This window comes from Onychomys torridus, chromosome 4, assembly GCF_903995425.1.
Source record: "Onychomys torridus chromosome 4, mOncTor1.1, whole genome shotgun sequence".
Taxonomy (NCBI): domain Eukaryota; kingdom Metazoa; phylum Chordata; class Mammalia; order Rodentia; family Cricetidae; genus Onychomys; species Onychomys torridus.
In genome coordinates this window covers 92,597,779-92,620,164 of record NC_050446.1, presented here as the reverse complement: position 1 = coordinate 92,620,164, position 22,386 = coordinate 92,597,779, and the positions used below count along the sequence as shown (strand labels likewise).

At 44.7% G+C, this 22,386-nt stretch overlaps 1 protein-coding gene across 3 annotated transcripts in view; it reads right to left on the bottom strand.

Annotated features, from left to right (window-relative positions):
• Positions 1 to 22,386, bottom strand: part of Eif2ak4 (eukaryotic translation initiation factor 2 alpha kinase 4) — a 94,521-nt gene that overhangs the window by 38,038 nt on the left and 34,097 nt on the right. For all 3 annotated transcript variants that reach the window (XM_036183374.1, XM_036183375.1, XM_036183376.1), the window contains 9 exons: positions 20,832 to 20,989; positions 18,859 to 19,394; positions 14,352 to 14,458; positions 13,361 to 13,518; positions 9,845 to 10,272; positions 8,665 to 8,734; positions 5,736 to 5,819; positions 4,053 to 4,175; positions 1,884 to 1,988 (listed from right to left, as the gene is read on the bottom strand). In XM_036183374.1, the coding sequence (XP_036039267.1) occupies positions 1,884 to 1,988; positions 4,053 to 4,175; positions 5,736 to 5,819; positions 8,665 to 8,734; positions 9,845 to 10,272; positions 13,361 to 13,518; positions 14,352 to 14,458; positions 18,859 to 19,394; positions 20,832 to 20,989 (1,769 nt within the window). The remainder of the gene's footprint in view (positions 1 to 1,883; positions 1,989 to 4,052; positions 4,176 to 5,735; positions 5,820 to 8,664; positions 8,735 to 9,844; positions 10,273 to 13,360; positions 13,519 to 14,351; positions 14,459 to 18,858; positions 19,395 to 20,831; positions 20,990 to 22,386) is intronic.

The following is a 22,386-nucleotide window of genomic DNA, read 5'->3' as shown; positions in this document are numbered from 1 at the left end:
GCTGAAACACTCACTGGGCATTCTCATCCTCTTCCCCACACCTCAAATGGTCACACCCTAAACAAGTGTGGTGGTTTACGTGACATGTCCCCATACATCTTGGGCATTTGAATACGTGGTCCCTAGTTGGTGACTGTTTGGGGATGACTAGATGTGGCCCTGCTGGAGGAAGTGTCCCTGGGGCAGGCTTAGTGGTTTAAAAGATTCATGTCGTTTCCAGCGTGCTCTGTTTCCTGCTGACTCAGATGCCAGCTACCCCAGCTCTGCCACCACGGACTCTAACCCTCTGAAACAGTAACCCCCAAACAAACTCTCTCTAAGTTGCCTGGCTCATAGTGTCTTACCACAGCAATAGAGAAGTAGCTAACACACCCATACCACAGGAACATCCTTTGCTGATGAGTCTTTGAAGAAGGTCCCAGAATACGCGCACTTTACAGATGAGACCCGAGCTCTGCCGAGCCATGCACAGGGCAGCGATTAGGTTCTGTCCCCATCAGTGGAAATGCAAGCCTCTCCTCTCCTATTGCTTCCCAACACCGTGCTGGGTTCTTCCGCTGGGGACAATATCCCATCACACGGTGTGTGCTTCTCTGCACTTTTCAACACCCTTTCCCTGTTCTGCTCAGGACCTGGACCTCATTGCCCCTCTCCCACCTCTTCAGGAGTGGGTGTTAGCATCTTGTTCCACAGCTCTGGCTGGCCTAGAACTTGCTATGCAACCCAGGCTGGTCTTGAACTTGTAGCAGATCCTCTCTGCCTTCTGCGTGCTGGGAAAACAGGCACTCCCCACAACTCCCAGCTCTTTTCTGCCTCCTCACTCTCCACTCCTAATTTTACCTGCTAAGTTAGCCTTGGTTATTCTTGTCATCATCTAAATTCTATTTTCTTTCTCTGACCAGTCTTGGGATGAGCTGCACTTTTACAGATCATGGTACCTAAAAGCTAGCTTATGATATTAAGTAGAGCCCTGGCACTCAAGTCTGCCCAGCTTTCCAAAGACTTCCTCTCTACATACCAGCCTGTCTACAAGTCACAGTCTCAACCAGTCAGAACATGGGGTATTCAGACAACCAAGTCTACTCACCCTAGACCCTTAGCATACACTGGTGATCCCTGCCCTGGTAGTACTATGCTCTACCCTTGACTTTGGCCTGTTAGATTCCCATCTACCTTTTAAGGACCATCTGGAATGCCGCTGTTGCTATATAGTCTTTTTTCTTTTTCTTTGGGTGACGGGGGTCTTATTAAGTGGCCCAGGTTGGTCTTGAACCTGGATTTAGCTGATTCTTTTGCCTCCACCATCTGAGTAGCTGAGACTACAATATGTGCCATGGCACTGGGTCTGCAGCCTTTCCTGTTCCTCACGACCCCATGTCCTCTCCTCCACAGCTCTGGGTCTGCAGCCTTTCCTGTTCCTCACGACCCCATGTCCTCTCCTCCACAGCTCTGGGTCTGCAGCCTTTCCTGTTCCTCACGACCCCATGTCCTCTCCTCCTTACACCTGTCTCACTATTTCTCTACCTCACATTCATTAGCTCTGTATGCTAAACTAATCCCTAGTGTCAGAACAATGTTTGTCCCGGGTCTGGGTCTCACTTTTGCAAACCAACTAAAGTTCCTCAGATGTAAAGCATCTTGTCAAATGCTCAGCAAGGGAGACCAAAGTATCACATTATTTCATAAAGTATTGCACACCTTCTACCTAAACACTGTTCATAAACCAAGCCTAAGGGACACTTGCAGCTTGTCCCCTCAGACCCAATTCCCAGCAGAGGGTGACAAGGCCATGCACAGGAGGTTCACTATCCCTCTCTTTATTTCCAGGATTATCAAGGCATGTAGGTCATTTTCAGGCACAGCCTGATTTTAAAAATACTCACTGAGAAGGCTAGATGGTCTGTCGCCAAACCAAAATCACCTATTTTCACATGGTCATCAGAATCCAAGAAAATGTTGACAGGCTTCAGATCCCGGTGAATCATCCCCTGTTGGAAGACAATGAAGAATGCAACAATTGCTTCCCACACAGAGTTTAACACTACATGGTTCCTAATTTTAAATGATGGCACCTGGAAGAGGCCTTCTGTGGTCCACCTGGTCCAAGATGTCTGGTCTCTGGAATGTCCTCTGAGGGTGCTGTGACCTCCTCATTGGTGGTCCTAAGCAGGTCCTCACAGGCTCCCTCCACCAGCTCCCCTCAGAGACTTCATATTACCTTTCCCTCTGCTGCACCACCAAAGCCAGCTCTGGGCATGCCCCACACTGCTTTCTTCCCTCTCCTGTTACTTTCTTGGCACTATTTCCGCCTAGGGCACTCTGTACTTCTCCTCTGTTCTGATTGTACCGACATTGACCTGTTCCACTCTTTCATGAGCCTTGCACATTATCCCAACAATTGACTTTAAACCGCCAGCTCCTGGGAGGAGCTCAATGACGGTATCCCAGGAATCCTGCTTTCTCCTCCTAAAGGCTCAGCATGCTTCCTGTTTCACTTAGAAGATGCTAAATGTAATCAGAACTCTTCCTTGTCAGATCTTTTACTATGATATAAAGGAACTTCCAGCTCTGAGAACAGGAGTCCCTCTCAAACATGGACTTGTCACAGGCTGTGTCTCTATGTAGCTGATGCACAGTGCTGGGGCCCAGCTGACAGTCTGCAGATACTGAGCACATAGAGCACAGTTCCCAGAGCTCAAGACAGCACTGCAGGGAAGAGTCTAAAGGCATCCATTAGAATTCCCTTTTGTTTCTCACCTTACAGATTATGTAGATTACAGTCCTGGTTTCTCAATATGAACAGGGCACACTTTTGAAGTTCCAAAAAGTTAAGGCAAAGGGGAAAAAAACCTAACATGTTTTCATTGTCTAATGCATTTAAAAATATAAAAGCTATTCTTATTTCACAGGCCATAGAAGAACAGGTGTGAGTTAGATTTGACCCATGGGCCATCTTCAGTGTTTCCGACAGGAGTTGACACTGGGTACTGTCCCTATCTTTTGGCACTTTGTTCTATTATCTGCAAAAATATATTATTTCAGGCTAGCTAGATGGCTCAGCAGGCAAAGGTCCTTTCCACCAAGCCTGATGACCTGAGTTTGATCCCTGGAATTCACACGATAGAAGGAAAGAACATTGTCCTCTGACCTCCGTATGTGCACAGTGGCATTCACTGGCCCACACACGTCCACACAAATAAACAAACACGTGTAAATAAAGGTAAAAAGACTATGTCATCATCTCTATAGTTTCTTTCCTGGTTTTGTCTTGTATTCTGTTTTCTCCATTTTCTTATTTGATTTTTACTATGTTTATATGAGTAGGGGCTGGGGAGATAGTTCAGGAGGTACAGTGTTTTCTGTGCAAGCATGAGGACCTGAGTTCAGATACTCAGTCCCCACATAAAAGCTGCAGACAGAGGGTGGTAGACAAGCAGATCCCAAAAGCTGGCTGGCTAGCCAGTTTAGCTGAAATGGCAAGCTTTATGTTCAGCAAGAGACCTTGTCCAAAAAAAAGAAAGAAAGAAAGAAAGAAAGAAAGAAAGAAAGAAAGAAAGAAAGAAAAAAAAAGAAAGAGAGCAATGGAAGACTGCTGTCTTGTTTGTCTTATTTACTTTTCTATTGTTGTGACAAGACACTATGCCCTAGGCAGATTACAGAAGGAAGATTTTATTTGGGCTTACAGTTGCAGAGGGTGAGTCCATGACAATCATTGTGGAATATGGCAGCAGGCAGGCAGGCAGGCATGGTGCTGGAACAGTAGCTGAGAGCTTATATCCTGATCTACAAACTCCAAGGCTGAAAGTGCTAACCAGGAATGGCATCTTCAGCACCTTGGAGTTCCACCTACCAGAGACCAAGTATTCAAATACAGGAGCTTATGGGGGCCATTTTCACTCAGCCTACCCTGTGTTAATCTCTGGCATCCACAAGCACATTTGTAGAGAAGCTTATCCCTAATCCACACAACACGCGCACAAACGTTCATGCAACACACACACACAATTTATGTAAATAGAAGTACATGCTTTATGGGATGTTACAAAGCTTACTTTCTCGTGGATATAAGCTAATCCATCCAGAATTTCTCGAAAAAGCCTCCAAAGCCTGATGGTGTCTCGAAACAGCCCCTGGTCAATGGTGTCACGGAGAGTGCTCTTTTCACAGTACTCCATCTACAGAACGGAGGACAGGCAGGGCCTGGTCACATGGAAAGGTTCAGCATAAGGAGGACAACTTGCAGTCAATGCAACCACTTGTTAAAACTTGTGACAGGGGTTTTGAATAGGGAATGTAGCTCAGTGGTAGAGTGAGGTGCTTTCTAAGCATGCATGAAGCTCTCAGACACTCCCCAAAACCCCTAGGAGTAAAAATGTGCTTAATAGTGATATTAATAAGAACAGTACTGAAGAATGCATCGGGGCAAACAAATATAATATTAGCAGCTAATAAAACCTTTTCTCAAGCTGGCTGGTGGTGGTGCACACCTTTAATCCCAGCACTCGGGAGGTAGAGCCAGGCGGATCTCTGTGAGTTCGAGGCCAGCCTGGTCTACAGAGCGAGATCCAGGAAAGGCTCCAAAGCTACACAGAGAAACCCTGTCTCAAAAAAACAAAAGAACTAAACAAACGACCAAATAAATAAAATAAAACCTTTTCTCCCAGTGGGATTGAACCCAGGACTTCTTGCATTGGAGGCAATTGTTCTACTTCTGAGCTAGCTCCTACTTAAAAAAATATATATTGGGTTCCAGAGGACCTGGGTTCAATTCTCAGCACCTGCTTAGCAACTATCTGTAAATCTAGTTTCAGGGGATCTGACACCCTCACACAGACATACATGTAGGCAAAACATCAATGTACATAAAAAAAAAAACAAATAAATATTGCTGCTTATTTTAGAAAGGTTCTACTTGTTTAAAATTCTTGTCACATATATGAAAATTGAGATTGCAATAAAATGTTATTACATTACAAGATTGCTTCCAATCCCAAATTTCCAAGAATAGCTAATTAGCTTAATGATGTCTTTGGCTTTATTTGTATACGAACAACAAATACTCTGGAGAAAAACATTATACCTATGGAAACATTCAAGCAGGGGCTCTGCTTCACTGCCTCCCTCCCCCCCCTCCCACCCCCTCAGTGTATCAAGAGAGAAAATACTGCAGCATCATTTAAGACTGAGTCATGTGTGAAACTAGCTTCTGGTTCCAGCCGGGGCCAGAGTGTGAAACTCCTCGAGCAGAATGTTGCACTGTCTCGCAGGTCAGCCTCCAGGCCTTATTCAGAACCTCCCCGAGCTCCCATGAGTCCCACCAGTTCACAGGGTTGTTTAGAGAACGGACACAGGCAAACAGTTAAGGCATTGCTACTCTTGCATTTATGGGATCAGACACGGGTATAAGCACTTCATCTTATTTAGCTGTAAGAAGTATCAGACAATTAGGTTGTGGGAAACCGAGGCACAAGACTGAAGAATCTCATCTGAGCTCATACAGTGGTGACAAGTGGATCTAGGATGTGAACATGCACAGCCTAGGTCCAGAGCTGCCCCCAGGTGCCTCCTGATAACACTGTGGAAAAAAAATAAGTTCAAGGCTGGAGGACCAGGAGAGGCTTCCATGCTATACCTTTCCTGGCCAATTAACCTTTGGCAATACCACTCAGCCCCTTTCTGTCAACTAACAATGAGAGGTGCCACGTCACCGAACTAACTGTCCACCAGGGTCTCACCTGGATATAAAGGTAGTGCACAGCGCCCGTTGTCATCGATGGCTCAGTTTCATGGCATCTGTCCTTCTCATTGCATTCTTCAACCTGAACCAAGAGGAACACAGGAACTCAAACTTGGGCCAAGTTCAACAAGAGCGTCCCCACCGTCAAGAACTTGTGTCTGGGACCCCAACCTCACCCCTGGGCATGGCTTCCTATTGCTTTAAGGGACATCAGCAGAGCAGAGCACAACCACTGTCCTTTAGAGGCCTGAAGCACTTCTGCCAGGATTCCAGCATGGCGTACAGACTTGCCATTACACAGAGCAACGAGAAAATGGGGGGCAGGTAAGATGTGCAAGAGCAGAAAGTTTTCTGCTCAGGTCCTACCACTGAAGGCCTAAGGATAGGAAGGGCAGAATGAATACAGGGTCCAGCATGAACAGGCTGTCTTCCTTGGTGGGATTCAAAGAAAGTAGTTTAAATGTGTTCACACCATCAAAGGGAATATTGTTGCTCTTGGGGTCACATTCCTGAACAACCACTTAGCTGCCACAACGTGTCTCCCAGAAGTAACTTTCTTCCTAATGCATGACACCTTAAAGAAAAAAAAAGTCTTTTCCAGGGTTAGAGAGCCTGGAAAAAGGTTAATGGCTCAATGGTTAAGGGCGCTTCCTCCTCTAGCACAGGACCTGGGTTCTGTTCCCAGCACCAACTCAGGCAGCTCACAGGGGAGTCAGTGCCCTATAGCCTTCCATGAGGGAGCCACACTCATGTGGTGTGCTCCTCAAATAGAAACACATACAAATGCATTAAAAATATCTTTAACGTTTTTTCTTCTGGATAGACATATTTAAATACTTTTAATCCCCATTAGGGAAAAAAGTATGTTAGTTTCTGATCATTTTTGATTTGCAGGGTTTTTATTAGATTTTATTTTTCTATTTTTAGTTACATCTATGTGTGCATGCCTATGCATGGGTGTGTACATGTAAGTGCAAGGGCTTGGGGAGACTAGAAGAGGGCGTGGGATTTCCTGAAGCTGGAGAGCCAGGCAGCTGTGAGCCTCCAGACATGAGTGCTGGGAATCAATTCTCTGTAGAGCACTATGTGCTCTTAAGTGCTCTCTGGCCCCCTGATTCCAGTTTTTATGAGGAGGGATGTTTTTCAATATTTTCCCTTTTCAAAGAAAAATAAAAAGTTCTGCTGTTGAAATAACCGGATTCAACTACTGAATGACATATTCTCTGGAGAGCATCTATGAAGATGATTCATCTCTTGGGGTTTCTATCCACCAATCAGAACATTCATGGGATGTTGTCTTTAACTGAGCCAAACTGGAAGCATAAATTTGATGCTCTTAATAATTAAATGCACAACTACCACTAAAAGCAAGTATAATTTTTGCTTTAGCAGTTAAGGTTATTTATGCTATTATTGTAGCTAAATTTATAATTAAAAACTGAAAACAAGAGGATCTTAAGTGACTTTTAATTGACAAGTACTTATTAAAAACATACTGGCTAATTCATTCACATCTTCAAAACAACTGAACCGTGTATCTTACAGGGTCTACATGTTTATATCCTGCGAATAAACTCATAAATGCTGATGGTTATCCTTTTTTATTTTTATTTTTATTCATTATATATACAGCATATATGACTGCACACCAGAAGAGGGCACCAGATCTCATTACAGATGGTTGTGAGCCACCATGTGGTTGCTGGGAATTGAACTCAGGACCTCTGGAAGAACAGTCGGTGCTCTTAACATCTGAGCCATCTCTCCAGCCCGATGGTTATCCTTTTATCAAGCAATAAAGTTATCACGAGTCACATCTAGTTACAGAACATTTATTCTTCTGAATCTACAAAGGACAGCCCACTGGTTTTACTCTGAGTTCTAAGGATCAGCCTGGAGCTCTGCAGCCTGACCAGAGAAGGAAGCAGGGATACATGGGATCTGAGGTGTAGAGCGTGTTTGTTGTCAAGCTTTTAAAACCATGTGCTATGGAGAAATGTGTTTTACACACCTACTACACATGCCCATAAGAAACAGTTCTTTAAAAAAGATTTCATTTGTGTGTGTGTGTGTGTGTGTGTGTGTGTAAACATCTGGAACTGGAGTTATAGACAGCTGTGAACTTTCTTTTCAAGGCGATTACTTGCTCTCAACCACTGAGCCAACTCTCCAGCCCCCAGAAAGGACATACTCTATCAAGAAAATTTACTTTTACTAAAAAAATTTACTTTTACCAAGATGAATTCTGGCATTCTCTCCTCTTGTCCACAGCATCAGAAATAAGGCTGGCTGTGATCCTTTAAATGAACTCATCAAACATTACAGGATCATGCTGCACAGTTAAAACCCTGATCCAGAAGATGGTTTATCAAAGTGTGCTTCCAGATAAGCTGGTGTGGGGAGACTAGGCTATCTCCATGATGAGACTGGGTAATCTGCATTCCTCCTCAACCCCAAACATAGGAAGCACGTCCCAACCCTCTATGAAACTTAAAAGAAACATAGTTCTAAAATGTATTTTATTTGTTTGTATGTATATGTGCCTGCTAGAGTTTATGTTCACCATGTGTATGCAGATGCCTGTGGAGGCCAGACGACGTTGGATCCCCTGGGACCATATGGGTGCTAGGAACCAAGCTCAGGGCAGCAAGAGCCATTAAGTACTTTTAACTGCTAAGCCATCTCTCTAGACCCTCTGTGATACATTGTGTCAATTTTTTCTCTTTTATATGTCAGTATAAAACTTATGATAAATTTATATGTGTATATGTCAATATAAATTTAAGAATGAATGGGTGTGTTTTAAAACTGATATTCACATATCAGATTAATGCTCTGGCATTCTGCCTGATGTTTCTAACATCAAATGTCATTTCCTTACATACCACGCTCTGAGGAAAACAGGTGACTTCCACTTCCATATTTACCTGATTCTGACTTTTACTGTTTTCGTCTTCATTGTCAAAGATGATGTCACTGTCTGAATCGGAAGCAGGTCTTAAAAAAAAAAAAAAGAAGAAATGTTAAAGAAACAAAAAAATCCCTGACATTCTTTTTAGTTCACCAGAACACCAAAGAAGCTAGAGCATTATACCATGTGGTGGTCTGAAAGAGAACGGCCTCCATCAGCTCACTGATTTGAAAGCTTGGTCTCCAGTTGGTGGATGAGGAGGTCTGGCCTTCTTGGAGGAGGTGTAGCATTGAGGATAGGCTTTCAGTCTCTCTCTGTCTCTGTTTCTCTGTGAATCATGCCTGCCTGCCTGCCTGCCTGTGGCTAAGCTTCCCACCAACATGGAAATGGACCAATTCTCTGAAACCATAAGCAAGTCTCTAATTAAATGCTTTCTTTTATAAATTCTTTGGTCACGGCATCTCTTCACAGTAATCGAACAGTGACTAAGACACACCATGACTCTGCAACATCAATACAGATTGGGCTGTTGGCTTCTCTTTTCTGTTACTCAAACTCAGATCTTTTATTTATTTTATTTAAAAAAAATCGTTATTTTATGTGTATGGGTCTGTGCATCCTATGTATGCAGTGCCTGCAAAGGCCAAAAGGGGGCATCAGATTCCCCCTAGGACTGGGATCATAGATGGTTGAGCCTTGCTGGGCTTTGAACTCAAGTCGTCTGGTAGAGCAGAAAGCACTCTTAACCACTGAGCAATCTCTCTGGCTCCCAACAAAGAACTTTTAAAAAAGTAGCTATATTGTTTCTCAAAGTAATTAATTGCTAAGATAAATTGTATCCAACTGAGTACAGTGAAGTACATCCCTAAGGCAGATGCCCTTGGGTCATAATTACAGGTCTCAAGGGCAGTTAAGATTACATCAAGTCTCTAAGACTCTTCAGTGGTCCACAGAGTTGGAACCTGTGATTTAAAGCAGTGCCCTCTCACAAATTCTCTTAAATCTATCAAGTAAGTACTGGAAACCATTTCTGCTTTTCCTTTCTCCTGGCCTTTAGGGTGGGAAATCTTTAAAATTCCTGTGGGTTGCATTTGGCTACTCTCTGAAAGAGGTTTCCACCAGCTTGCTTCTTTCTTGTTCCTCTGGTGTGGGCTTGTTGGGTTGGGCATCAGGGGTCCCCTACTGCTAGCACTTACAGGAAGGACTGTGAGAAGACGCCATCGTGCTCATCCTCATCCTCTTCATCGCTGCTGGAGCCCGGGCCGGTGACAGGGAAGCGCGCACTGGTGGAGCGCTCTGCGGATGTGCTCCACTCCACGGAGCTGCTGAGGATGGGTGGCGGTGCTGCGGCCTCCACGCTGCCCAGCTCCTCTGTGTCGCCTGCTGCATTCCCGCAGGCCGCTGGGCTGTCCTGAGCCTGGGGTCTGCAGTCTGGGGGTGGTGTCCCGGGCACCGCAGGGCGCTCATGCCGCTCTATCCAGGCGTTGTAGTAGCGCACAATGTTCTCATGGTGCAGGCGCGACAGCAGCGTCACCTCGCCCTTGATCCTGCGGAAGTGCCTGCTGGCGGGGTTGATTGGTATGCGCTTCACTGCATAGCAACAGCCGTCCAGCTTGTTTTGCACCTGCCCAGCAGTAGGAGACAGGATCTGGTCAGATTCGTGGCCCGGGACCTTGCACATTGGCATTGAGACTGGCATTTACATGGCCCAGCCCCGTTAGTTCTTCCCCAGCAAAATCTGGAATTCTGAGAACCCACAATAATAGCTGAGAGCCACAAGGCTTGAATTCAAAGGGGGGAAAGCTTCGGTTACCCCCAAACTAGGGGAAAAGCTCAAGGCATGCAAATTGGTGGTGGTGGTGGTGGTGGTGGTCCCTCCGTTCACCTCCGCCTCCTTTCTCCCGCCCTCCCTTTCCTCCATCTCTTGGAGACAGGATCTCAGTATGCAGACAGTCCTGGAACTTGGCCTCCCCGCCACCCCATTCAGAGCTGGGATTACTGGAATACACATAACCTCTGCTTTAATCACTACTTTCTTTCTTATTAGGCGGGTCTCCTATAGCACAGGCTGGACTCAAACTCCCTATTCGGATAGGCTAACCTTAGACTCTGTAATCTCCTGCCGCCACCTTTTGAGGAGCATTGTGCCTATCTCAATAATTTATTTCTTTATTGATAAGTGTAACATTTTCTTTTCTTTAAAAGAATTAGGCTAACATTAAGTAATGAGTTCCACTAATTAATTTTCGTGACATTACGTCCCTTTTCTTCTCATAACTGCTAAATAAATATCAAAATACATTTTCACTTTAAAGTAAAATTAATTTCCTAAAGCCAGTGTAAGTTTTCATCTGATGATTTTATTTTCTTAAAACTTAAAGTTGGCTGGAGAGATGGCTCATTGGTTAAGAGCACCGGCTGCTCTTCCAGAGGTCCTGAGTTCAATTCCCAGCAACCACATGGTGGCTCTCAACCACCTGTAATGAGATCTGGTGCCCTCTTCTGACATGCAGGCAGAACACTGTATACATAATAAATAAATAAAATAAATTAAAAAAACCCCTTAAAGTCACTAAAGATGGATGAAACTCCAGAAATGTTAACAAACCTAAAATAAAATGCTAATTAGTTTACAAAGAATGTATAAGGCCATGTAAATTTGGGAGAGACACTCAGTTTTCTTTCATTACTGGCCTGAATGGGGTCACTGAGGGGATGAGAACATACGGAGGAAGAACACTGTGCAAGCCCTAGAAGGGCATGCTTAACCGGCAGCAGCGACGACCATTTACACACCTGCCGCCCACTGATGTTGTCACCCAACTAAGATTCAAAAATATGCTTATAAAATAAGACAACAGGGATAGGAGCACAATGAATCAACAGAAAAAGTCTCAAAGGCCAGGTGCTTACAGACCATCTCTATCCTGAGGTTTTCACTGGCCTGACTGAATTAACTATACTATTTTTCCTTCTCCTTTACGTAAGACCTGATACATTAAAACCCAGTAGTTCACTGTCCAAATGAACAAGTGCACACATGGGTGGGAGCCAGCTGCTGAACAAACCCGATCGTGAAGCCGACTGCACTACTCAGACGGCAATGTGGGGAAGGGTGTAAAAACCAACAGGAGAATGCAGGGCCCCACAGCTGAAGATGCCCTTGCCATAGCAGCTCACTGTCTTTAAGAACATATAAATAAGGAAAGTTACAAGGGACCCAGTCTGCCGGGCGGTGGTGGCGCACGCCTTTAAACCCAGCACTTGGGAGGTAGAGGCAGGCGGATCTCTGTGAGTTCGAGGCCAGCCTGGACTACAGAGTGAGTTCCAGGAAAGGTGCAAAGCTACACAGAGAGACCCTGTCTGGGGGGGAGGGGAGTAAGAAAAAAACAAGGGACCCAGTCCAGAAAGAAAAGAAAGAAATGAAGTTGTGTTTTAAATTCAAGAATCTAAGAAAGACACATATGGAGTTAATAAAAAGACACTGAATTAAATGCCTCCTAGAACCGTGAGCTTTCTTGTGGGATACCTGCCTTGCTAAAGGCTGCCCCTCTTTTATTGTGGGGAAATTGTTTTGGTTGAGAGGTATTCTGCAGTAAAATTCCAAGCCGGGTGTGGCAGCACATTTCTGTAATCCCAACATTTGGGAGGTGGAGGCAAGAGAACCAGAGTTCAAGGTCATCCTTGGCTACACAAAGTTGAGCACAGACTACACTACATAATACTCTATCTCAAAAACCTGCCTGGGATCCAGCTCATTTAGTAGAGTGTTTGCCAAACATGCACACTCTGGGTTTGACCCCCAGCATGGCCTGAAACACAGGGAAATAACGGCCTCAGATCCTAGCACGCAGGTGCTAAGTAGGAAGATGAGAGGTCCAAGGTCATCTTCTGCCACTTTGTGAGCTGAGGTCAGCCAAGGCTCCAGGAAACCTTGTCTTAAAACAAGCAAGCAAACAAAAACCAACCACAACCTAACAAAACAACCCCCCCCCCCCAAAGCCAGATTAAAGTCAAACCAATACACAAGAGTGACACCTTCCTCATTCTCTCAGAATCAAACACACCTATGTCCCACCACTAGAGGTCACCTTCATATGTAAAAGATGGCATGGACCTCAGCTATTCTTCATACATTTTAATCTGCATCGTCTATGGTTTGCAACATACTTAAATTATATAAAAACAGCAGAGGCCTCTTCCGACATTCACATGATAAAATTTGCCCCAGACCACGATGAAGCACCCTAATAGAAGCACACCTTAAAACACGCCATTAATTTCCCATCTTCGGAAGCTAGAAAATGAGTGCCATCAGGACCATCTCCCAGTGTGAACGCCGCCTCTGTTCTAACTTTGGAACCTTTTCTCTATGGCAACTCCACCAAAAGTGGGGGAAAGTGGACAATTTCCTTCCTGAACCAAAGCACAAGGAAATGTTCTTCACGCAGAGATCTCCACCACTCAGGAGGCTTATAATCATGTATTTTTCACGTCATTGTTCTGAGCCAACCAAGGACACAGGAATAGTGCATTCTCAGAGTGTCCAGGGCAACACTAAAGCAAGCTTCAACTCCAGGAGGTGGAGGTGCTCACAGCTTCGGTCTTACTCTCTTTCCTTTCCACTCTCCAAATGGAAACCCAGCCTGGGAGGCCCTGGAAACGAAAGAGAAGGGGCTTCAAGGGGGGCTGGGGGGACACCTCTGTCACACCTTGATGACGGCTCCAAAAGCTCCTTTCCCTAGAAGCTGTAATTCTTCAAACTCAATGAAGTACCGGGAAAACTGTCTCTGTGTCTCACTGAAGAATGCAGCGCTGGGCAGCTGGTTGCTGGGAATGACGGTCTCAATATAATCTTGTCCCCCCGAATCTAAGACGAAACAAAAGCATTAGAAATACAGGAAGACTGGGCCAGAGAGATGGCTCAGTGGTTAAGCCCATACCACTTTTACAGAAGACTAGAGTTTGGTTCCCAGCACCCACGATGGGCAGCTCACAACTGTCTGTAACTCCAGCTCCAGGGAATTGGATGCCCTCTCCTGGATTCTCTGGGCACTAGATCCACATGTGTATATGCCCACCCACCCACCCACATACACATAATTAAGAATAAAATACAGGCAGTTCACAGACTCCAACAACATAAGCACGAGAGGAAGGGGCCCCAACTAGTTGTCTGAAAAAGTACTTCTTGTACTCTGACATCTTTTCTCACCTTGTAATCTTTAAAGTAGGCAGGATACAGAGTCAGCCCATCGTACAGGTGAGGGTACCAGGGATGGAGAGGAAGAGACTGAACTAGACAGCCAGAACCCAAACTCAGGTCTCTTGGTCCATCCCAAGCTCTAAGGTTATATGGCTATAGGAGTGACATAGCAAGATGAGGATGTCCACTCCAGCAACAGGAGCTGAAGAACTAAGGCCACAAAGCAGTCCCATGCACACAAGGCCTGCACAAAATGGATTTGTGTAGCCTGGCGTTGGTAAAAGAAATAATCCACGTGTAAATGTTCTCACTTTCAGGCTTTGCGTTTACATAATAAACAAAGGATGGTAGTCAAGTACAGTAGGGCATGCCTGTAACCTTAGCACTCAGGAGATGGAAGCAGCAAGACCAAGAGGTCTAGCCTGAACTACATAGCGGGACCCTATCAAAACAAACAAACAAACAAAAGGAAAGGCAAGCAGGCAGGCAGAACTCACCTTCAGGACTCTGCTCCACTAAGGGCATTTTTGGCTGAGGGTTTATAAAGCTGTGTTTCAGCAGCTGCTGAGGGCTCCATCTTTCCTTGTCGTCCAGGCAGACACACCTCAGTGGGGGAGGAAGAATCTCAGCAGTGTATAATATAAACGCCTTCCTCGTTCATCTACCCCATTCAACTACGGTCTGCTTTCCTTTTTAAATACACACTAGCAAATTCATGTTACTTATGGAGCAAAATGTCCTTAAAAGTGAATTGAAATGAGTTAACACCATTTCAGGGTTTGCATGTCCCACAGCAGACTGGATGTAAGTGGAAAATGATAAAAAGGAAACAGGACAAAAGAACTGCATTGTGCCGACTACAGCGGCATGGACCGACCGCAGATGTGTGTTTGGGATCTTCACTTCCATTAGCAGCCGGGTCACTTGCCCTGTTGAACTAAGCCTGCTGGGGACCAGGCGTAAATTAAGTTTTCCAAAGAGAACCTGAAATACACTGAGCAGCACTGTTGAAAAGTCCCACATTTCACCATGCACCTTCAGTATTCATTCCTTGAGCTTATATCCTTAGCATTTGATGTTCTAACAAGTCATTTTTGTTTTCCTTTGGATGAATCACAAAAAGCCATACCAGGAATTCTCAAAGTGGGATCCCTGACCCACATTTGACTCTGTTTAAAGTGACATATTTAAAAAAAATCAACTGCCATTGTAAGTTCCAACTTTTGAGCATACATATACGAAGTAATAACGGTAGCTACATAAAGGATAACTTAGTTTTTATGTCATATCATGAGGAGGTAAAACACTAGTTTATACCTGGAAAGGGCAAGAGAACATCATGTGTATGTTATATTTTCTGCTACATTTAAGATAAATTTCAATTATACCAGCAAGAGAAAATTCCTGAAAATATTAAAAATATTATTCAAAAAAAGTATTTTATTTTACTTTTGAGACAGGGCCTCACTACATAACTCACTATGACCTAGAACTCACTCTGTAGATCAGGCTGGCCTAGAACTCAGAGTTCTGCCTCCAGAGTGCTGAGATTAAAGGTGCGCACCACCACACCTGGCCTTATTTTATTTTCAGATTTATTTTGATTTTATGTATATGATTTTCTTTGCCTACATGTAAATATATGCACTATGTGAGAAGTTAAGAGGGAGCCAGCTCCCCTGGAATTGGAGTATGGACAGTTGTGAGCCATCATGTGGGTCTTGGAACCAAACTCAAGTTCTCTGTAAGAGCACCAAGTGCTCTTAACTGCTTAGCTGTCTCTCTAGCACCCTTACTGCACATCTGAGACAGGGCTCTACTGTATATCCCAGATTGGCCTTGAATTTACAATCTTCTGTTCTCATTCTCCCAAGTAAGATATAGGCATGTGCCACCCACATCTGACAAAAAGAAAAAAAGAAAAAGAAAAAAGCTAGTCTTGTAGGGCATGGTGCACACCTCTAATCCAAGGACTTGGGAGGCAGAGCAGGAGAATCTCTGTGAGTTCAAGGCCAGCCTGGTCTACAAGCAAGTTACAGGTGAGTTAGAAATATAAAGTGAGACTCTGTCTCAAAAAAACAAACAAAAACCAAAAACAGAGTTCTTGCCTCTGATTTCTCCTTACTCTTAATCTCTTAATGTGCATTAGTATAGACCCTTTCCTATAGATTTCCCTATATAAATGCACAATCCAACCATGATGCTGTTGAGGATATTGAAGCTTTTAGACAACATTATCTTGTACATATCAGTTTCTAACTTGCAAGGGGCCTTTTCAGCCAAGTGTCAGTAAAGATCCTTCCAAACACCTATGTCAGCTTGGACCTACTGGAATTAATTTGTATATTCTCCTAGTTCTTTCTATTGGGGTTATTTCCAGGTTTATACACTCACTGTACTGGCCATCCTTACACACACTGTTCTAGGTGCACTGTCTCCTCTAAGTCTACCGTGACATTAATGTGACTGACAGGATCCAGCACATCTGGATCCGAAAAGGTTTAGAGCTTTGCCGAGAGTGAACTGCACTTTTCAGTGGCTCTCACTTGAAAATGTTACATTCTCAGAATCAATCATTTTGGCAGTTTGGTGGCTACTAGCAGCAGAGGTAACACTAGCTCCAGCTTTGAAACCAGAAGAGATGCAGGCCTGGAACCTTCTACAGCTCCCACTGCTGAGCTACAGTACTGACTCAGCAGGGGCCTGTGGCAGCACTTGCTAGGTGTCAACTCACTTAACCCAGAAACAGTCAGGGAACTACCAGAATTGATTTACTCCACATTCTCCTACTGCTGGGATTGTTCCCAGTTACACACACACACACACACACACACACACACCTCCCCCATGCTGTGTTAGATTTGTGACATTAATGTGACTGATGTGAGAGCACATGTGGATCAGAAAAAGTTTAAAGCTACTGAGGATGACTTGTCTTTTCAGATCTGCAGAGCTACCAGGGTCTTGGTGGTGGGACCCGAGCTGCCATCTGGCTCCAGGACCTCAGCTCTCACCCACCCACAGCTGACTTCCCAAGGCTGTTGACTAAGTATGGTGGGGATCACAGATGGAGCCACTGGGCTTTTGTGGATTATTTGCTTTTGCTAACTGGGGTGGAGAGCAAAGTGAGTGACCCCACACCCCAACTGCTATCCACCCCAACCAAGCAGTCCCTCAGAGCCCTCTCAGAAGAGAGGAGCACACACAGCACCTCAGATGACAGCTGTGTTAAGAGAGTCAGAATAAATCTCAGATCTCAACTTAGAAGTGACAGAGGAGCTGTTTTTATACGGGGGACCAGGAGAGTTCAACCCTCTGACCCACCGCTTGCTACTGAGGTGAAATGCCTTTAGCGTAACTGCCTGTGTCGGTTTTGAATCCGTTAGTGCCGCCCTTGACCGAAACACTCCTGACCAGCAGACAGGAGTAGAGGGCTCAAGGGGACATGGGAAGGATGGAAGTAAGATGTTCCACTAGGAACTCATCACCCCAACTGTCATTGTGGCCACCTTCATTGTGTAGTGCATTTAAATCAATGGTTTTACAAGTTCTATTCCATTGAAAAGAAATAAGAGATTTCTCTAGAAATTGTAAGTTTATATACTTTAAGGAGAGAATGTTGCATACAGAATCAAAGTTGGCCCCTTTCCTCACAGCAGTGATTGACTGTGGCTACTTTTTGTGACATATCAACACCCTCGTTTAAATGCTACCTGTTGTTTGATAACAGGGCACAGCCTGAGCATGCGTCATCAGGTGGTTTACAGAGTGTGCTGCATAAAGGAACACAGCACCAATGTCACATTCAGTCTATGTGGCCGCCATCACCTGTGCAGAACATCACTGACAAGACACTGACTTGTGCAAGATGCTCAAATTCAGGGACTTCCATACTAGTAACCTGCAAGGTAGTGAGTGACAGGAGGTCACCATGGGTCAGGTCAACTGGAGATGGGCAAAGAGAAATGTGAAGGCCAGAGAAAAGAATGCCGAGAGATGAAGTGAGCAAAAGTGACTGGCTAGGCAAACAAAGGTGAGAACCAGGACAGTGCGGGGCAGGGAGAAGCTGCTGCAGGGGGATGGCCCTGGGGAGGGAGTGCTGTCCAAACCCAAACTGAAGAGCACTCCTCCTCTGATTAGAAACTGAGAAGGTAGCATGGCTTAGACCGAGAACACAGGGTTAGGGTACAGAACACTGAGGGGATGTGACCTGGACAAATACTCTAGGTCCAAGGACTGAGGACTCTGTCCAGCTAGACAGAGCCTGGCTTTGGGCCAGTGAGACGGCAGTGGGAGAAAGTGCTTGCCCCACAAGCCTGATGATTTCACAACCTGAGTTCAATCCCTAGAGCCACCGTGGAAGGAGAGAGCAGACTCCAGACAGTTCCCTGACCTCCACATGTAATATCAGTGGGTTCCTGTACTCAAAGACATGGGACACACACACACACACACACACACACACACACACACACACACACACACACATTTTTAAAAGCTGGTTTTGTAATGGTTATGTACCTGTGAGTCACAAATACGGATAATCCTCTGGCTGAACCAGGTGGTCATTTGATCCTCTGACCTGGCTGAGGGAGAGAGCCACTGGAGAGGAGTAGTCAGGAAGAAAGAGGGCAGAACCAGACTTCTCAACTGGTTTCCTGAGGCCTCCTTTTGGTCCTTTAGGATTCAGCAGCAGAGTGGATGGAGAAGTCTATCATATGAACACCTAGGGCGTCTCTCTCTCACTCACTACTGCCAACCCTTGTGCATGGACAGGAAAGGGGAAAAATTCTAGAGTATTCCAGGCAGTCTCCCCAAAATAGTTTGAGAATCAATTATTAAACTCAAGTGGGTTTAGGAGAATGTGGAAGACGGTGACGAGGAAACAGAGCACATGAGCCTGGGAAAGGAATTCACCCTGGCTCCTCTCCTCAAGTCTCAGCTTCCCCATTCCTTAGACGCACAGAAGAAAAGGGCAACTGAGCGGCAGTCAGTCATACTCACTTCTTCAGGAAGTCTTGGAAGTCAGCTGGTAAGTCACTGGGGATGGTCACGGGGTACTCCCCACACGCCTGTCCTTGGCTAAGAGACAGCAGCAAAAGGCCAAGACGCCATACATCCCCTTTCTTTCCTGTTTTATAAGGCAGGGCACTGTCACTAAATCGAACTCGGGTTTGCTCAAATACATCCTCCTTGCAAATGTCTGCCAGACGCTTAGAGATGCTGTAGTCCGTTATCTTTACAGTGCCCTCGGCATCTACCAGGACACTGGATGCGCTCAGAACCTTGTGCACCACAGAGTTGCTGTGCAGGTAATCCAGGCCTGCCAGGAGCTGAGCCGTGTACTTGCGCAGCTGGTGCACAGGGACTGGGCCCGAGTGGCGCAGGTGTGCAGCAAGAGAGATCCCACTGATGTGCTCTGCCAAGATGTCCACCACGATGGAGTCCTCCTGCTCTCTGGAGTTCATTGCAAAGTAGCGGATGATATTTGGATGGCTCAGTTTCACCAGGGAGCTGAATTCTGTTTCTGCTCCTTGGATCTGAGAAGAGTATTAGGCAAATGGCATTAACTTGTGTTTCACTTCAAAATTAAGGAGTGAGATAGAAAATATACTTTCAAAGACAGGAAAACAAGATGCCATGACCTGAATCTTCCCCTAAACTGGTCAATTAACCTGTCAGTACATAAAAATGGAAGGAATTTTAGATAATTATCAACTACAATGTCAAAACTGAGGGTCCAAATACCATAAAAATTGCTGAGGGACTTTTAAAATCAATTTTATTTATTTATTGGATGATATGGCTAGCAGAAAAAAAAAGAAAGAAAAGAACATCATATCTAAGATAGCACTTTCTGATTATACTAAGGGATATATATATCTCCACTGTGGTGGTTGAAAGAAAATGGCCCCTAAAGGGATGGCACTACTAGGAGGTGTGGCCTTGTTGGAGGAAGTGTGTCACTGTGGGGGCGGGCTTTGAGGTCTCTTTTTCTCAAGCTTCCCTCAGTGTGACAGGCAGTTGACTTCCTGTTGCCTGAAGATGTAACACTCTCAGCTCCAGCACCATGTCTGCCTGCATGCTGCCATGCCCCCCGCCATGATGATAATGAACTGAACCTCTGAACCTGTAAGCAAGCCATCCTCAATTAAGTGTTTTCTTTATAAGAGTTGCTATGGTTGTGGTGTCTCTTCACAGCAATAGTAAAACCAAACTAAAACACAAAGGGAAAAAAATATTCAAACTTGGCTGGGTGATAGTGGTGGCGGCAGCATTGACACATGCCTTTAATCCCAGCACTCGGGAGGCAGAGGCAGGTGGATCTCTGTGAGTTCAAGGCCAGCCTGGTCTACAGAGCAAGTTCCAGGAAAGGTGCAAAGCTACACAAAGTAACCCTGTCTCAAAAAACCAAAAAAAAAAAAAAAATCAAAAACCAAAAAAAAAAAAAAAAAAAACAAAACAAACCACCTCAAACTTATTTATATGATCACCATCCAAAAATAACTACTGATTTTTTATTGGTTATTTTCTAACCTCTTCATTAAGTAAAGACAACATACAATATTAAATGCTACCCTGAGTTCAGCATCATATATGCACATAAAATTCTTTTCTCATTCCCAGCACTGTACAAAAACAAAAGAAAACCTTGAATCCTCAAAATTCAGTTTTAAAGCAGCATTTTAAAAGAGCAAAGGAAATACAAGTGACTGTAAACGGCACAGCTGTGAAGAGGCAATTGATCTCGGCCAGGCCGAAGTCCCAGGGCCTGCGACAGGAGGGCATGTGGCTGTGACAGGTCACAGGGGTGGGAGCAGGGCTGAGCCCTGGTGGAGGTGTGGTCTTCACACTCTGTGGACCATCTGTGGGAGCCAATGGAACACAGGCTTTTTGCTTCATCATTCACGGCTTGAGATGAGGCCTTTGGCCAGCCATGGGCATTACATGTGTGTGCTAACATGCCAATTACCTACTTGCTTTCTGCACTTATCGATCTTCTCTCTTTCTTGACTGGTAAGAAATGGGCCCATCTTTTTCTGCCACTGAAGGACCCACTCATACAACAAGACAAAGCTGCCGGTGGCTGTTTCCAAAGCATTGTACACCACCTTCCCCAGTTGCTCATCACTGCCTGTACAAAGACAGAAAAGGTCATTGCAGCCACTTCCATTTTCTGTAAGAGAGAGAGAGAGAGAGAGTGTGTGTGTGTGAGAGAGAGAGAGAGAGAGAGACAGAGAGAGACAGAGAGAGACAGAGACAGAGAGACAGAGAGAGAGAATGAGAATATGTGTGCATGGCTTGGGTACTGGTCCTCATGCTGTCACTGACCTAAAAGTCACCCAGTGGCTGGCCAGTGAGCTCCAAGAATCTGCCACCTAGGGCTGGAGAGATGGCTCAGTGGTTAAGAGCACTGGCTGCTCTTCCACAAGACAGATTCAATTCCAAGCACCCACATGGCAGCTCACAACCGTCTGCAACTCCAGTTCCAGAGGATCCAACACCATCACACAGGCATACATGCAGGCAAAACACCAATGCACATAAAATAAATAAATAAACCTTAAAAAAAAAAAACTACCTCCCCAGCACTTGTATTACAAGTACATGCCATCATGCTTAGCTTTCTTTTATTATTTGAAGTGTTGCTTCTGGGGTTGAAGTCAGGTCTTCTTGCAAGCTACTTTACCATTCAGCTATCTCCGCAGCCTAATCCTTTCCTCTTAGTAAAAAAAGACTACTTTTTCAGGACACTACTTCACTTTCCGAATGAAGAAATATCATTTAAAAGCCACTGATAATTATGTTTTCATTTGAAAACTCAGAAGCAGAAATAACCTGCATCTACAAGACAGTTTTAGCAAAAGCACTTTGGAGAATTATGGCTGAATTAGCTTACCTAGACTCTGTGTTTGACAAGACAGCTTTTACTTCAGGGAAATCCTGGCAATTTAGAGATTTTAATTACAATAATCTAATTATTTGCAAGTCATGACTTCTAAAAGTCTTAGCCTAAGAGGGAAAACCCGATGTTTGAAAACTTAACTAAAGGAAGCAACTTTAAAAACATGTACTGAGCAGTTCATTGGAGACAGCAACACTAAGTTTATGGGATGGAGGATGACATGATTCACATGAGGTCTCATTAAATTTGTGTGTTGGCCAGTGCACTGATGCACATGTAAATATGTATATATAACTAAAACATTTATTTACTGCATGTGTATGCACGTACACGTATATGTGTGGGGATGAAAGACAACTTCCGGGAGTCACTTCTTTCCTTCTACCATGTGGTTTCTGGGTATCAAACTTACGTTGTCAGGTAAGTGCCCCTGTCCCCTAGGCCACCTCGCTGGCACTGTGGAGACAGTCCATAATTGCTAGGGATTTTAAGTGATAATTTCACTTTGCTACCCTCTCACCACCTTTTTCTTGGTGGAGGAAACCCAAGGAATCTTGTTAGGATAACAAGACAGAGCTGAAGGGGAAGTGTTGGCAGGACACTGACTGAAACTGTCCCTTATCCAG